This window comes from Carcharhinus amblyrhynchos, chromosome 24 (genome assembly GCF_965287045.1).
Source record: "Carcharhinus amblyrhynchos chromosome 24, sCarAmb.v2.hapA, whole genome shotgun sequence".
Lineage (NCBI taxonomy): Eukaryota > Metazoa > Chordata > Chondrichthyes > Carcharhiniformes > Carcharhinidae > Carcharhinus > Carcharhinus amblyrhynchos.
Genome location: NC_137347.1, coordinates 21583491 through 21601806, shown reverse-complemented (window position 1 = coordinate 21601806; position 18316 = coordinate 21583491). Strand labels below are relative to the sequence as shown.

Here is an 18316-nt window from a genome sequence, read left to right as displayed (position 1 = left end):
GTTTATTCACTCACTGTACATTCAGTCCATTTATTCATTCACTAACATTCACTCTGTTTATTCACTCACTTTAACATTCACTCTGTTTACTCACTCACTGTAACATTCACTCTCGTTATTCATGCATTGTAACATTCAATTTCTTTGCTCACTCCCTGCAACATTCACTCTGCTCATTCACTCTCCATAACATTCACTCTGTTTATACACTCATCATCACATTCACTCTGTTTATTCATTCACTGTAACATTCACACATTTCATTCACTCACTGTAACATTCACTCTGTTTATTCACTCACTAACATTCACTATGTTTTTTCACTCACTGTGAAATTCAGTGTGTCTGTTCACTCACTATAACATTCTCTCTGTTTACTCACTCACTGAAACATTCACTCTATTTATTCGCTCACTACAATATTCACTCTGCTTATTCACTCACTGTAACATTCACTCTGTTTATGTACGCAATATAACATTCACTCTGTCTCTTCACTCACTAACATTCACACTGTTTTTTCACTCACCGTAAAGTTCACTGCGTCCATTCACTCACTGTAACATTAGCTCTGTTTTTTTGACTCACTGTAACATTCACTCTGTGTATTCACTCACTGTAACATTCACTCTGTTTATGTACGCAATATAACATTCACTCTGTCTCTTCACTCACTAACATTCACACTGTTTTTTCACTCACCGTAAAGTTCACTATGTCCATTCACTCACTGTAACATTAGCTCTGTTTTTTTGACTCACTGTAACATTCACTCTGTGTATTCACTCACTGTAACATTCACTCTGTTTATCCATTCACTATAACATTCACTCTATTGATTCATTCAGTATAAGAGTCGATCTGTTTACTCACTCACTGCAACATTCACTCTGCTTATTCACTCAGTGCATCAGTCAGTTTATCCGCTCACTGTAATATTCACTCTGTTTATTCATTCATTGTAGAATACATTCTGTTTATTCATTCACTATAACATTCATTCTGTTAACTCATTTACTGTAACAGTCACTCTGTTTATTCACTCACTGTAACATTCACTCCGTTTATCCATTCAATGTTACATTCACTCTGTTTACTCATTCACTGTAACACTCACTCCTTTCATCCATTCAATATAACATTCTCTCTTTTTATTCACTCACTGTAACATTCACTCTGTTTATTCATTCACTGAAACATTCACTCTGGTTATTCATTCACTGTAACATTCACTCTGTTTATTCATTCAGTGCAGCATTCACTCTGTTTTTTCATTCACTGTAATATTCAATCTGATTATTAAATCACTGTAACATTCACTGTGTTTATTCATTCACTATAACATTTACTCTGTTTATTCATTCACTGTAACATTCGCTCTGTTTATTCACTCACTAAAATTCACTATGTTTTTTCATTCTGTTTATACACTCACTGTAACATTAACACTGCTAACTCACTCACTATATCACTCACTCTGTTTATTGACTCACTTTAACATTCATTCTGTTCATTCATTCTCTAAAACTTTCACTCTGTTTATTCACTTACTTTAACATTCACTCTGTTTACTCACTGTAATATTCACTCTGGTTATTCATGCACTGTAACATTCAATTTCTTTACTTACTCCCTGTAACATTCACTCTGCTCATTCACTCACTGTAACTTCCACTCTGTTTATACATTCCTTGTCACATTCACTCTTTATTTATTCATTGTAACATTCACTTTGTTTATTCACTCACTAAAATTCACTATGTTTTTTCACTCACTGCAAAATTCAGTGTGTCTGTTTACTCACTGTAACTTTCTGTCTGTTTATTGACTCACTGTAACATTCACTCTATTTATTCATTCACTGTAACAGTCACTTTTTTGATTTACTCACTATAACATTACCTCTGTTCATTCACTCACTGTAACATTCCCTCTGTTCATTCACTCACTGTAACATTCACTGTTTATTCACTCACTAACATTCACTCTGTTTACTCACTCACTGTAACATTCACTCTGTTAATTCATTCACTGTATCATTCACTCTGTTAATTCATTCACTGTAACATTCCCGCTGTTTAATCATTCACTGTAACATTCACTCTGTTTATTTGCACACTGTAACATTCACTCTGTTCTTTCACGCACTGTGACATTCATTTTGTTCATTCATTCACCATAACACTCACTCTGTTTATTCACTCACTATAGCATTCACTCTGTTTATTCACTCACTACAACATTCACTCTGTTTATTCAAACACTGTAACATTCGATCAATTTATTCACTCACGGTAACATTCACTCGCTGTGACATTCACTCTGTTTATTCAATCATGGTAACATTCACTCTGTTTATTCACTAATTGTAACACTCACTGTTTATTCACTCACTCTAACATTCACTCTTTTTATTCACTCTCTGTAAAACTCACTTTTTTTATTCATTCACTGTGACATTCACTCTGTTTATTTCCCTCACTGTAACTTTGACTGTTTATTCACTCACTTTAATATTCACTCTGTTTATTCTCTCACTGTAACATTCACTCTGTTTATTCATTCACTCTAACATTCACTCTGTTTATTCACTCTCTGTAACATTTATTTTCTGTTTATTGTGCCAATAAGCTGTCTTTAAGAAATGTATTTGAGCCATGTTCTTGTGCAGGAGCTGTTGCAGTGGTTTTATGTTGGAGCAGTTCTCTCTACCAGCATTCTGCATTTTTGCTGCAGTAGCATAATTGTTTCTAATGGCTACAATGTTGGTCTTAATCTGAACTGATGCTGTGTTGTTGCTTTCCCCTGGAATTTTACAGTGTGAGGCTCGATTTGGATGATTAACAGGTATGGCCATGTGACAGGGGAAGCTGGGGTTACACAGAATATTCCAGCTTAGATGCTGCTTTTGGAGTTAGGGAGATCAGTGTCTCTCTTTTCCCCTCTCTGAAGTTGAAACAAGAATCTATCAGGAGATAAGTGTCTTTTTCGGAAATTCTGCTGTATGAGAGTGGATCTTTCTCCAATAATTGCTGTTTGGATCTCTGTTCAGAAGTGTTAAAAATCTGAATATCCAGCACCATGTGAGCATACTTGTTTTTGTGCTAACTAATTCTGAAGAAGTGTGAATGTCTCTTTGATTTATTATTGTCACATGTATTGACATACAGTGAAAAGTATTGTTTATTGCACGCTAAACAAAGCAAATTGTTCATAAAGTACATAGGAAAAAAGAAAAGGAGAAGGTCTATGGCGCATTGCTTTAAATTGGAACAGAGATAGTTCACTGTTAAGGATTATACTTTGCCATGCCTAAGTATTTTAATTGGTAAAAAGTTATGCTAAGTCCACTTGTTATACTGTAACTATATTTTTAAATAAAGTTTTTTCTGATAAAAGCTTCCTGGTGGATCACTTGAATCATACCTGGAATGAAATACTTTATGGTCACCCTAATGCCAAAACCAAATGTAAAAGTTAAGGTCTAGGCTAACTTCATACCCTGGAGATTCTGAACCATTCCTTAACATTATTCACTCTGTTTATTGTCTCACTAATATTAATTCTCTTTTTATTCACTCAATGTTTTTTCACTGTTTGTTCGCTGTTTATTATGTTACAGAGTGAGAATAAACAGAATGAATAAATTGAATAAACAGTCAGTGTTACAGTGAGAATGTTACAGTGAGAGTGAAAAGACAATGAGAGAATAAACATACTGTTCATAAAGTACATAGAGAAGAAAAGGAGAGGGTCTATAACGTATTGCTTTAAATTGGAACAGAGATAGTTTGCTGTTAAGGATTATACTTTGCAATGTCTAAGTATTTTAATTGGTAAAAATTTATGCTAATTCTTCTTGTTATACCGTAACTATATTTTTAAATAAATTTTTTTCTGATAAAAGCTTCCTAACATTCATGATGTTTATGACTGTCTGTATTCACTCTGTTTATTCACTCAGTCTGCTTTTTTTTTGTAACATTCACTCTGTTTATTCACTCTGTCTATTCTCTCTCTGTAACATTCATTCTGCTTATTCACTCTGTCTATTCTCTCTCTGTAATTCACTCTGTTTATTCACTCTGTCTATTCACTCGCTATAATTCACTCTATCTATTCTCTTTCTGTAACACTCATTCTGTTTATTCACTCTGTCTATTCTCTCTCCATAACATTCATTTTATTTATTCACTCTGTCTATTCTCTCTCTGTAATTCACTCGGTTTATTCACTCTATCTATTCTCTCTCTGTAACATTCCTTCTGTTTATTCACTCTCGTCTATTCTCTCTCTATAACATTCACTGCCTCTGCGTCTATATCTGTAACATTTTCCCTCTCTGGGCTAAACCCCGCCCCCGGAGGTGACGCATGGTGCTGCTGTTCTCGCGGTGTTGCTGAGTTCCCGCGCAAGCGCGGTTGGATTTGCTGTCTCAGGCTCGTTGCTGAGTGAGTGCCGGTGTGTTTGAGCTGTCCCGCCATGGAGTATTTGATAGGAATTCAGGGCAGAGACTTCGTCTTGGTGTCCTCCGACACGGTCGCGGCCAGCAGCATCGTCGCCATGAAGCACGGTGAGGCGTCGGAACGCGGCACGGAGGCAGGCCCAGGATCAGAGGCCTCCTCTCATTGGGGACACCGGGGGAGGGGGGGGGGTGGATGGAGGGAGCGAGCGAGCGTGGCGGTAGTGGGGTGAGAGCAGGGCAAGATGGGGGGTGAGGGGTGGGGGTAGGTGGAAGGTGAGGGGTGGGGGTAGGTGGAAGGTGAGGGGTGGGGGTAGGTGGAAGGTGAGGGGTGGGGGTAGGTGGAAGGTGAGGGGCGGGGGCGGGGATGGGGGAAGGTGGGGGGCGGGGGTGGGTCAACTGCTCGATAGGAGTGAGAGGAATGGGGAGCTACTACCTTCTGGGGGTTGGGATTGAGAGGGAGTTACTGCCTTTTGGGGGTGGGTGATAGAGCTCTGCTTCTTGGTTGAGATGGGGGTTCATGAGAAACCTGCTTTACTTATGGGAGGTGGAGGAGAGTTGTTTTCTGGGGAGTGTGGGGAACTTGCTCTGTTGATTTTTGGCGATAGGATAGAGAATGTTGAGGTTGCTGCTCTAACCGAACATCCAGGAGGCTAAATTAGAGGATCTCTGATATCCTAGAAGGTTGTATGGATGGACGTTACTGGGACAAAGCGAGCAAAGCTCATGAGGGATTGAAAACAAAGATGGGAATTTTGAAATCAAGATATTGTTACCCAGCAAGTACATGGGTGCTACTGAATGGAAGTGGGTTTGTATTAGAATGTGAGCTAAAAACAACTGTATGGAGTGTGGAATATGGGAGACTGACCACTAATATATTAGGGTAAGTAAGCCTGGAGGTAACAAAGGCCTAGAATAGAGTTTAGCAGTAAATAAATTGAGGAAGTAATAAGGTTGGGCAATATTATAGAGGTGGAAATAAACAGCTTTAATGACCAAGTAACATTCACTTATGATGCCATGATTGTGAGCAGTCTCCTTCAGACTCGAGTACTTGTCAGAAAGTAAGGATGAAGTTGGTGGCAAGGGTAAAGAGTTTGTAGTGAGAACTGAAAATAATATCTTCAGTGTTCCCAATTTTTAGATGGGAGAAATTTTCGCTCATCCAGTACTGGATGTCAGACCAGTTTGTACATAATGAAAAGGTCAAAAGATGTGGTTAGGGAGAGCTGAATACTGTCGGCGTGCATGTAGAACCAGCAATGTTTTTGGATGATGTCAGCAAAGAGCAAGATGTAGATGAGAAACGGAAGAGTGTTGAGGATAAAGGTCCTTCGCTACGACCTGAATAGATAAGGAAATGATCCAGTTCAGTCTCTGCTTGCTAGACTTCAGTGGAGAGACATTGTTGGTCAACTGTGTCAAAGGCTGCAGACAAGTAGAGAAGAAAGAGGAGGATAGTTCATCGTGGTCAGTAGAGACTGATTATAGAGATTCAAATATAGGACGCAATCTTAGTGGCTCACCGTGCCAATTGATCAGCGTAGTGAGCCGGGTAGATTGCTGGCAAGGATTAAAAAACAGGCATGAATTGGTTTGCTATCCTCCCCTATTTTGCTGGCGAGATCGCCTTCGTGTCCAAGAAGAGCATAAAGCCAATTAGCAAGAGTTAAAGGACTTGTTCCTGCACAGCATCTTCCACCTGCTGGTGTCTGCCAGCAGAGACCAGGTGCCATGGCCACACTGAGGGCATCAGAAGCCATTGAAGCCCCCAGGTGTTTGGGGGCATGGCTGGGCAGTGCCAGTCTGGCAGTGCCCATTTAGGCACCATAAGTGTGCCTGGGGGTGGCACAATGGCAGGGAAGCTCTGCAAGGCAGATGGGCATGTTTGGACTCATCTGGTGGATCCTGAAGACCCAATGTTGGCAAGCCATGTTGGTGTGGGGATTAGCAATGCCGCTGATGATGAGGGTGGGGATTCAAAGTCCTTGGAGGAGGAGGGGTTCAGTAGGTGAAGTTGCCCCAGTTCACTGGGAGATCAGGGCATCCTGTGCAATGGCTCCCAAGTGCGCTCCAATTGGCTTCCCTGGTGTACCTAGCTTCTGCCCCTCGTTACCAGTGCAAATCTCCCAGCTGTCAGAAGAACTGAACAGAGTGTGGGAAGATTGCAGTGCCAAACTCGCCCAAAATCAGATTGTAGAACACTTCCATTTTCAGACTTTTATGACAATTAGGCTGGGTGGATAATGGGAAGGTCTGTTGACCTTGGGCAGGATTTAACGGGTTCAGGACAAGCAAGGCCATAAAATCCCATCCTTAGAATTATTTTGGGGACCCCACCCACCCACCATCAATAGAGTTTTGGGAAAGATAGGTACAGGTTTTGGAGCTGGAAATGAGCTTGTGATTTAGTAAATGGCCAACTGCAGACATGTCGTTGAGGATACCAAAAAGAGTCACAAAGTTATTGTCACTAAGTAGCTGAGTGTTCTCACTTCCAATAGCAGATTAAAGTACTAATCATAGTGATGCCATATAGCTTCCTCTGTTCTGTTTACTGTACTATGGTGAGAAACAGATTGGAATATTACCTGCAGGCTATCAATCCAGTGTGACTTCAAAATGTACCTTAAATCTAATTCACATCTAATTAGCAAATGCAGTGTAACATAAGTCCTGTTAAACACACTTCAAAGTTCTTTTGGGCACATGTTTCAGAATATTTAAAATTAATTGCAAAAAACTTATTTTTAAGCATTGACAGGAATAGAATTACTACTGTTCATGATTCATAAAACCACATGGTATTAGTACATGTTAGGTTATACTCAGGTGCGGGGAAACATTTTAGAAAACCAACTTGTTTTTGACACTTTTTGAAAGTAATATGTGGAGCATGTCTCGAGTAATCTATAAACAACATTGAACACTTTTCTAGTGTTAATTTAAGTTTACAAAATTGGATAGTGGTAATTTATTTAATTTGTATTTTAAACTGGCATTGTGTCAATCTAGTGGAAATAATCACTAATTTGATGCGTTGATGAGTCCTTTGTTCTACAAAATGTCCTCAGTGTAACATTTTCAGTTTTTAATGAAAGACAGTCATAACTATTATCCCAGAGCATCCAGAATTATCAGTATTTAAATAAGAACTACAGTTCCTGTTTTTAGTGTTTCAGGCTTCACCTCAGCTCTCAGTATTACTCAGCATTATTGAGCAAATTGAAAGTGAAAGTATAAATGAGCACAGCAATCTAACAATTTCAAAGGGACAAAATGTAGTTGAACATATATTATCAAAACTACTTGATGCTTGCTCCAATCAGTTGGGGAAAAGTATTGGCCAACTCCACATTTTTCACTGATTCTTATTGCTTTGGGTTGAGAGTTTGAGTTATAAGAACATAAGAACATAAGAAATAGGAGCAGGAGTAGGCCATCTGGCCCTTCGAGCCTGCCCCGCCATTCAATAAGATCATGGCTGATCTGTCGTGGCTCAGTTCCACTTTCCCGCCCTCTCCCCATAACCCTTAATCCCCTCTCTTATCAAAAACCCATCAACCCGCTTCTTAAAAATATTTAGCGAGGCAGCCTCCACCACTTCAACGGGCAGAGAATTCCAGAGATTCACCACCCTTTGAGTGAAGAAGTTCCTCCTCAACTCCGTTCTGAACTGCCCCCCCTTTATCTTGAGGCTGTGCCCCCTAGTCCTACTGTCTTTTTTGAGCGGGAAGAGTCTTTCCACCTCTATCCTATCCATCCCATTCATCATCTTATACGTCTCAATGAGATCTCCCCTCATTCTTCTAAACTCTAACGAGTACAAGCCTAGTTTATTCAGCCTCTCCTCATAGCTCAACCCCCTCAACTCCGGTATCAGCCTAGTAAACCTCCTCTGCACTCCCTCCAAGGCCAAAATATCCTTGCGCAGGTGCGGCGCCCAAAACTGCACACAGTACTCCAGCTGCGGCCTCACCAATGCCCTATACAGCTGCAGCAAGACCTCCCTACTTTTATATTCAATCCCCCTCGCTATGAAGGCCAGCATCCCATTCGCCTTCCTGACCACCTGCTGCACCTGCAGGCTGGGTTTTTGCGACTCATGCACAAGGACCCCGAGGTCCCTCTGCACTGTCGCCTGCTGCAGTTTTTCGCCACGTAAGTAATAGTCCTTCCTACCATTCTTCCTACCAAAGTGGACCACCTCACACTTGCCAACATTAAATTCCATTTGCCATTTCCTGGCCCATTCGCCCAGCCTATCTAGATCCTTCTGCAGACTCTCCACACCCTCCGCACAATTTGCCTTTCCCCCAATCTTGGTGTCATCAGCAAATTTCGACACCCTACACTCGGTTCCCTCCTCCAGATCATCTATATAAATGGTAAATAGCTGAGGCCCCAGCACCGACCCCTGGGGCACTCCACTAGTCACCAACCGCCAATCCGAATAGCACCCATTGACCCCCACTCTCTGCCTCCTATTTGACAACCAATCCTCTATCCACGCTAACACCCTACCCCCAACTCCATGTCCTCTGACCTTCTGCAGTAACCTCTTGTGAGGTACCTTATCAAACGCCTTCTGAAAATCCAGAAAGACCACATCCACCGGCTCTCCTCTATCCACCGCCCTAGACACATCCTCATAGAACTCCAGTAAATTTGTCAGACACGACTTCCCTTTAATGAAACCGTATTGCGTCTGCTCTATCAAGCAATTCCCTTCAAGATGCCTCGCAATTTCCTCCTTAATGACGGATTCTAACATTTTACCTACCACAGACGTTAAACTAACCGGCCTGTAATTCCCCGCCTTTTGCCTGGCACCCTTCTTAAACAACGGCGTAACATTAGCCGTTTTCCAATCCTCCGGCACTTCCCCGGAATCCAGCGACGTCTGGAAAATAACCACCAAGGCATCCACTATCACCTCCGCCATTTCTTTCAGAACCCTCGGATGCATTCCATCCGGTCCTGGGGACTTGTCCACAATCAGCCCCTCCAGTCTGTCGCGCACCACCTCTCTAGTAACAGTAATGTCATTAAGACCCTCCAGTCCTACCACCTTTCCATCGCTAACACCCGGCAAATTATTCACGTCCTCCTCCGTGAAGACAGAAACAAAAAAGTTATTCAAGACCTTAGCCATATCCCCATCCCCTACCACTAGGTCCCCTTTCTCATCCGCTAAGGGACCAACGTTCACCCTAGCCAGCCTCTTCCTTTTTATATATTTATAAAAACTCTTGCTATCCTTTTTTATATTAAGTGCTAGCCCAGCTTCATAGCTTCTTCTACCCTCCTTTATCAACTTTTTTGTCAATCTTTGTTGACATTTAAACCTTTCCCAATCCTCTTCTCGCCCACTGCTCTTAGCTACTCTAAATTCCTCCGCTTTTAATTTAACACTTTCCTTCACCTCCTTCGTTATCCACGGCTTATTACCTCTCTTCCTACTGTCCTTTTTGACCATCGGAATAAATTTCTGCTGAGCACCAAGAAAGATCTCCTTAAAGATCCTCCACTGCTCCTCAGCAGACCTACCTTCCAACGCACTCCCCCAGTCCACATTCGCCAATTCTTCTCTCATCCTACCATACTCCCCTCTATTCAAACAAAGGACACGTGTCCGGGAACCCACTTTCTCCTCCTCCATCTGCAACAGAAACTCCACCATACAATGATCACTCTCTCCAAGAGGATCCTTCACCTCAAGGTCCCTAATTCTACCCGCCTCATTACATAGCACCAGATCCAAGATAGCTCGCTCCCTCGTCGGCTCCAACACACACTGTTCCAGGAAACTATCCCGGCAGCATTCCAAGAACTCCTCCTCGAGCCCACCTCGTCCAACATGGGTCGACCAATCAATATGCAGATTGAAATCCCCCATAACTACTGCCGTCCCATTCCTACACGCCGCACTTATTTGCGCGTTAACAGCCCGCCCCACCTCCAGATCATTATTCGGGGGCCTATAGACGACACCCACCAGCGTCTTCCTCCCTTTGCTGTTCCTAATCTCTGGTGTGGATCTCATAATCATGGGACGGACCCAGGAGTCATTTACTGTAGGGTTTACCATCATCTACAACCAGTATGTTTAATGAATAAAAGGCTTATTGATGCCCTACGTCTGTGTGTTAATAGCAATTTCTCACTGATCAGGCACTGTTTTCATGCTAGAGAATCAGAATTATTCTGACTTTCTTTTTTGCTATTCAGTTTGACTTAGGATATGCTTAACAACCCAGTGATCTTGAACAATATGGGAGTCATATAATTGTCCGGTAGAGTAATTCATTTCAAGTGTCAGTATCTGTTGTATACATATGAAATGATTAACTGACCTGTCGTAATTTGAAGAGTGCTTTGTGTTGAGTAAGTGACTTTCTGTACTTACTGCATACATATATTGTATCTTTCTGTGACATAGTTGTTCTCTCACTAAAATCATTAGGTTTAGAAGAATGGATCTCTAAGTTCTGCTGTCATATATTGTTTCATGGTTTCTAATTTCCACGTTCCTTCATTTCCTTGTTTCATTTAGATTATGATAAAATGTTTAAACTGAGTGAGAAGATCATGCTGCTATGTGTCGGAGAAGCTGGAGACACTGTCCAGTTTGCAGAATACATTCAGAAAAATGTACAGCTTTACAAAATGAGAAATGGTGGGTAACCGGTGTTCTGCTTTGAGGACTTAAGTTGTGATTTTGATCACATTTTTTAAAATGATCAGCAATTGTGTATTTGACAGAGAGCAATTAAAATATTTATGGATCAGTGGTTTTTTTTGCTAGTGTTTATTTTGTAATTAGCCTACAACTACGTGGTCTGTATGGAGCTTTTCCAATGTTTTAAGCGCTAAAATGAGAGTTTAACCTTTTCACTAATTCTTAGCCAGTACCCTCAATGGAATCTGTACTGTTGTCAAAACTCAGACAGACTTTTTTAAAAATCTGCATAGTTTGGCATCAGTCTGTTCCCTTTTAAGGTTTCTGTCTGTTTAAAGGACCACATTTGCAAGCTTTGATAATATTTTTGTCTCTGAGTACAAGCTGATCACTGTAGCCTTCCACAAGTGTTTCAGATTTGCAGTTTACATTGATTCTGAGTTCACATCTCAGCTCTGACCATTTGACATCAAACAATACCCAAAGCTGGCAAGCCACATGTAAATTTCCCAACATGTTCTGTAATATTGTAGAAGATCAAACATGCTCATTTTCCATAATAAAGCAACAAATTAATCATCCTACCATCAAGCCAGTCAATATGGATGCACTGAAACATTGCATGCACAATTTTGTCACTTTTGGGTATCCGTCAAAGAACAAATCACAGAATTCAGCCTGCTGTGGTTTTGTTCAATTGATTCTTTTTCTATTGAGAATTTTAAACTACTACTTCTGTCACTTGAGAGAGCCTATTTCTTGACCACTTCTGCTGTTGTAAAGCTTCAGGAGTTAATACTCATCATCAGTAACTTCCTGAGCTACACTGCTGAGGTGTACTACTTTTCCTCTTATTAGGAGTAGGCCATTCAGCCCATCTAACCTGCTCTGCCAAACAGACAGATCATGATTGATATCTGCCTGTAAGCCATTTCCTCCCACTATTGCCATTTTTCATGACAGCAAAGAATCTGTCAGTTTCTGTCTTGAACATCCTCATTGATCGAGCTTCTACAGTCCCCTCGGACAGACAATACCAAAGATTCGCCACCTCGTGTGAAGAACTTCCCCCTCGCCTCAGCCTAAATGGCCTCTGAAGCTGAGAGTCCTGGTTCTAGACTCACCAGCCACAGAAAACATTCTTCGTTGTCTTTGAATTAGCTTTAACTAAACTGTATCTTAGAATTGTCAAATGAAAAGGATGGATAGGGTAGTAGAGAGATTCTTCCTGCTTAGAAAGGATAGCAGGACTAGAGGGCACAGCCTCAAGATAAGGGGGGGGGAGGTGGTGGTGCAGTTTAGATTGGAGTTGAGGAGAAACTTCTTCACTCAAAGGGTGGTGAATCTCTGGAATTCTCTGCCAGTTGAAGTGATGGAGGCTACCTCGCTAAATATATTTAAGTCACGGGTAGATAGGTTTTTGACAGACAAGGGAATTAAGGGATATGGGGAAACAGTGGGAAAGTGGAACTGATCCACTTCAGATCAGCCATGATCTTATTGAATAGCGGGGCAGGCTCGAAGGGTTAGATGGCCTACTCCTCCTATTTCTTATGTTCTTATGTCAAATCTAATTGTATCTTGTTATTAAAACTACATTGAAATCTATTCATTCTTAAACATTTTGTAATGTAACTTCTTAACAGCCAGGATTTACAGAATAATTGATTCAGATTATATATACATTGCATAAATAAGATATTTTATGTCTTAACCTGCCATAATGGAATGCAACAGTATGTTTTCTATCTTTTGAACATGCAACAAAATATTTTATGTCAAAATTCTAGTAATTTATTTTTATTAGTGTTCATTTTAGTTTAGTTCTTAAATATAAAGATTTGCTCAGTTTTGAAATATGCTGATGTAATAAGTCTGTTTCAATTGTTCATTGCAACACAGTAACTGAAAGTTGAGAGATTAAGTTTCTATTAACACATTTGCACTTTATTCTAAATGGAATTGCTGCTATGCACTGGATTTGAAATAAGGAAAGAACCAGCCAATTAGCTTAGTAATTGAATATTAATTGATTATTGAGCTAGGCCCTGTCAGTTTCATGGGGGTGGTCCAGAGGAATCAAGTGCCCTTCATGCACTTATGTGGCATCATTGAGCCTTATCAAGGCCTAAGGTCCCTAATGGTAGATGTCCTACCAACCAAAATCACAGACTGACAGCTTCTGATGCCACCAGAACTATCAGACATGCTGGCAGCTGGTGTTGAGGCCCAGCACCACCATGGGGCCCTAGACCAAAGGTAAATGGAAGTGGGACAAGGCTGGGAGAAGTAGCGGGAGGATTGGAAGCAAGAGCAGGAATATAACTTTCAGCACAGACCCCCAATCCCCGACTTTCCCAATGCCTTGTCCCTGTAGGAGATAATGATCCTGTCCCGTCTGCCATAGGAATTATGCGGGGGCAGGCCATGCAAAAGCTCATTGACTTCGGGCAGGATTTTCTAGATTTGGGATGCCTGTGCCTGGAGTGTCTGTCTGCAAACACAACCCTTCCTCCCCATACCACCACTCCTCCAGAGGCCACTGGCAAGCTCAAACCCATTGGAGCTTGCTGAGTGGCCTTCTGATAGTGCAGGAAAGCTACGTGCATGAAACTAAAATCCCTGAGCTGCTATGAAATTGTATTGAGCTCAAGGGCATATTGATGTCCCTCTGCTGGTGACCTGGACTCCCACGTGTCCCTTGTACACTCTGGGACAGCCTGTATATTTATGTCAGGCCATTCCCCCAAAAAGTACACTTGTCTGCGGTCGTTTCCACCACAACAGGCTGTATTAAATCCATTCCATGATGTGTGTTTATTATTTTTGTTATACAACGTCATCTTTATCTCAACCAAATCAGAATTGGTCAGTCATAAATTTGAGGCTAAGTAATCGTGAGTGATTTTTGATTTGTTGACCTCCTGATCTCTCTTCACTAAGTTTTTAAATCTTAATTTCCAGTGTAAAGTTTATCCTTTTGTTGAATAGCTGTATGAAGGCTGATGATGCAGTAGACACATGCACTAAGATTTGTTGTTTTAAAAAAATCAGCGTATGAAATTATTTACTGCTGCTTACATGCCTAAAAATGATCAAATTGCGCATACGTTTGTGCATCCATGCTGATTGACTTGATTGTACGGTGTTTAATTGTGAAAAATGAGCATGTTTCATCTTTTGCCAAATTAAAGGAACACGCTGGGAAATTTACATTGGGCTTGCTGGCTTTGGATGTTAAATAGCTGAGTTGACTCCTGAACTCAATGTAAACTGTACAAATTTTGAATGCACGTAGAAAGTTAGTGCATATCTTATAGTAAAAAGCCATGTAATCGTAGTCAAAACTTTGGATTTTAGTCTGGATGCAAAATCCTTTTTTGGATTTTCAGGACAAAACTTTTTTTAATAACTCCCAATCTTGATGGAGGAAATGATTTTTGATATATTTTATCCAAAATTAATTAATTATAACAAGGAAAAAGAATTCAGCCATGAAGTGTGGCAACGTATGTTACAATCGCGAGTATTCTTTTGTATTTACATGTTGTGTTCGTATTGCCATGAACAAATATTAGCTTTGTCAGTATTTAAGGTCAGGTTTTTTAAATTGCTAGCAATATTCTGTTTCAAAGTTTATTAACATATAAGGGTTTCCCAAGACATGAGTGTTTTCAGAGGGGGAGGAAACAGCATGTGGCTGCACTGCATACGGTTGCATGATGGTCATCAAGTCTGATTTAAATGTACACCACAGTTATGAAATAAAAATTGCTTGTGAGCTTCATCAAGGAAGCTGAAAATGTTCCTTTTCATATAAAAAGCATTTATTAGTCACAAGGCTTACATTAACACTGCAATGAAGTTACTGTGAAGTTCCCCTAGTCCGCCACAATCCGGCGTCTGTTTGGGTCAATGCACCTAACCACGTCTTACAATGTAATAATTCTCTTTACGAATTTAGCAGATACTGAACTATTTTAACAGCACTGAGTTTTGTGAAATCAACTTTGAAAGTTGATTATTTTCCATGCTGCTGGATAGAATTAGTTTGCAAAAACCTGTTTCAAATCCCTTTAGCCCCACATTCAACTAAGCAACAACTGTTTGTCACTCTGTTGCCTCCTTAATTCTGTCTCCTGTTTTGTTTCTTTTTGTATCAGTGCAGATTAGGATATTTGCCAGAGAGAGTTTCTAGTAAATGGATAGCTGTCCATAGCTCAGTCGTGGTGGGCAGCTATTCTATCCACTGAAATATCCTATTGAATTATATATTTTCTATGCATTTAATTTATGGAATACCACAGCAGTGACGTTCCTATGCAAGAAAATAAATCACAGTGGTCAGCACTGCTGCCTCACATCAACAGTGCCAGATTTGATTCCAGCCTAGGGTCTGTAGAATTTGCACATTCTGCCCATGTCTGTGAGTTTCCTTCCACAGTCCAGGTTGGGTGGATTGGCCATGCTAAATTGCCTCTTAATGTCCCAGGATGTGTAGTTTGGGGGGGGGGTGGCGGGGTGTGGTTAGTGGTGTAAATACGTGGGATTAAAGTCATAGGACAAGGTGAGCATGGGCAAGATGCTGTGTCAAGAGTCAATGCAGACCTGATGGATTGAATGGCTTCCTTCCGCACTGTAGGGAGTCTATGATTCTATTGAGTCTGCATTCAAGTAGAAGTCAGAGATAATTTTCACCAACAATCATTTTGTTCAAATACAAATTTGTGTGAACGTGGTAAATTAAAGTTAGCTTTAATGATTTATCCTGTTCCTGTTCTTATGTGTTTTTGTCCCTATTGATAAATCTTCTTTCAGAATCAGTTTCATCCTTGAACTTGTCTTTCTGATGAGACATGAAATTAAGACCGAAACGTATGTGTACAATAGCTGCATTATTTTAATTTTATCTTTTCCATGAATTCCTCCTTTTGTACCAAAATAAAGCATTTTTCTGCACTTCAGCGATCATTTTACAACACTTCTGCAAAACATCAAGTAGCTGTCCATGAAACTTAAGTGAGGCCTGTGGGAATCCCTTAGTACATTACATATTGAAGCTGCATTGTACATCCACGTTGTAAACTTCCTGCTCAGATTTGTGAGCTAGTGAATTGTGTGTGGACAAATTGTTTCTTTAGGCATTCATGAATTTGGCGCAATACCTGATTGAGAGTGGACCTGAAATACTTATTTACTATTCTGGCTATAAGTTTGAGTCTTAGCATTGCCCTCTTGCTCTAAGATAATTATAATCCTTTTTTGCCAGGGCGTCAGGAGAAGGAATATTGGTTAAGACACTGCTCTTTTTTGAATAATGCCATGGAACCCTTACATCCACCCAAACAGCCAGAGGGGATATAAGTTTAACATTTCATCCAAATCACAATGTGCTGCATAAAACTTTCAACCAATTTGATGTTCAAGAACCAGGATAGGGCATGAACCCGTAATCTTCTGGAACAGTCAGGAAGGAGTGTTTTACAACTAAGTTATCCAGACACAATTCTCCATTTACTATTTAATAGTGCTTTAGATGATTTAACATTGCTTTCATAATAAAAATTGTCCCTTTCAGTTTACTATGAATAATGCCACTGGAGAGTGTGTATATGAAAAAAAATGAGTTTCAAGTGTAGCTTGTCACATTACACGTTGCATATTTTATCACAAGTTAGGGACCACTCATCATTATTCTATCATTACAGGTTATGAACTGTCCCCTACGGCAGCTGCCAACTTCACTCGCAAAAACCTGGCAGAGTACCTCCGAAGCCGGGTAAGTGAAAGAATATGGCAGCTTGCAGGGCATTATGGACTTCATCTAAAAATGATTTTGGACTTTTGTTAATGGAGATGCATCATAATGATATTATGTTATACCATTTTGTCAACCACATCAGTGCTGGTGTCTTTCTGCCCGTGAGGAACTTTGGTCTATAATCACAATCTCCGACTTGTTCCCCATCCCTTTAATATTCCCTTTTTACAGGCAACTTTAAAATCCAATTTCTAACAAAATGACTCTTTAGAATACCAATTTTAACCAATATATCAGAAAATTTCAACATCCTCATTCTCCTTTTTTTGCTAGTTTAATTTTGTGTCCTTGTTAATATTTTGTCAGCTAGGGAGAACATCCTATCACTGCTTAACCTACCATAGCAGTTCATAATCTTGAAGACTTCCGTCAAATTGCTCTAAACCTTGTCGATACTAATGGAAGAGCCTTATTTCTCAACTCTTCAAAATTGTAATGTTTTCCCCCATTTTTTCCATTTCTTTTATAGCAATCTCTTAGATACAAAATCAAGTATTATAATATTATGTTCTAGCCTGATCTACTGGAGCTGCCACTTTTTATGGGCCCATGTGCCAGAGTAACAAGATACCTCTGTCCTGTACTTTAAAAACGCATATCTTTTCATTTTTCCAACTTAATTTTCACATGTTGCCCATTTTACAGATATTCCCTTTGTCTTTTGAAGTCATTCTAATATACCATTTACTACTAAACTGCCCTGATTCCCCATGACCCCATTGTTATTGGAAGTAAATTAATTTTTAAAAATTGTTACTTAGAAAATATTATAAATCCAGCATTATTTCACCATCTTTCCCAAAAACTGGAGGTTATAAACGCAAGTGCATTATTTAGCTTAAGGTAAAATGTACAATTTTAATATAATACATCAAGGTTTGACATTCTTCTTGATCACATTGTGTTGCAGCATAACATATTGAAATATAGACGTGCCTGTTATTTGCATCCCAAGCACTGAGTTTAGGAGAAGAATTCACAGGGAAGACCTGAAATAGAGTCCCAAGTACATTTGAGTAGGAACTGAAGGAGGAGAGAGACAATTTACCTGCAGCCACCCTCATGCACCATCTAGAACCTTGTTGCCAAAAAAAAGACCCTTAATTTTTTTGTCGACATTGCTCTAAAACCAGTTGCTGGACAGAGCTGGAGTGACAACATAAAAATTGGAAAAAATATCTGATATTTGACAATCTGTTCCAAAACCTGTACAGTTCCAAAAAAAGGCCATTAAGTGGAGAGTCAACAATGATGTGATGTGATTTTCCCCTCTCTGTGAGGAATTTTATTTTTAAACCTACATATTGTGGAGCAATAGTTGTCAGTCTCTTAACAAAAAAAACTTTTC

The 18316-nt window shown here is 40.1% G+C and overlaps 1 protein-coding gene across 1 annotated transcript in view; it reads left to right on the top strand.

The window, feature by feature from the left end:
- Window positions 1–4397: 4397 nt before the first annotated feature.
- The window catches only part of psmb2 (proteasome 20S subunit beta 2), a 36246-nt gene continuing 22327 nt past the window's right edge, over window positions 4398–18316 (top strand). The window contains exons 1-3 of the mRNA XM_080211129.1: window positions 4398–4573; window positions 11022–11144; window positions 16856–16926. Coding sequence (XP_080067255.1) covers window positions 4483–4573; window positions 11022–11144; window positions 16856–16926 — 285 coding nt within the window. The 5' untranslated portion in view covers window positions 4398–4482. The remainder of the gene's footprint in view (window positions 4574–11021; window positions 11145–16855; window positions 16927–18316) is intronic.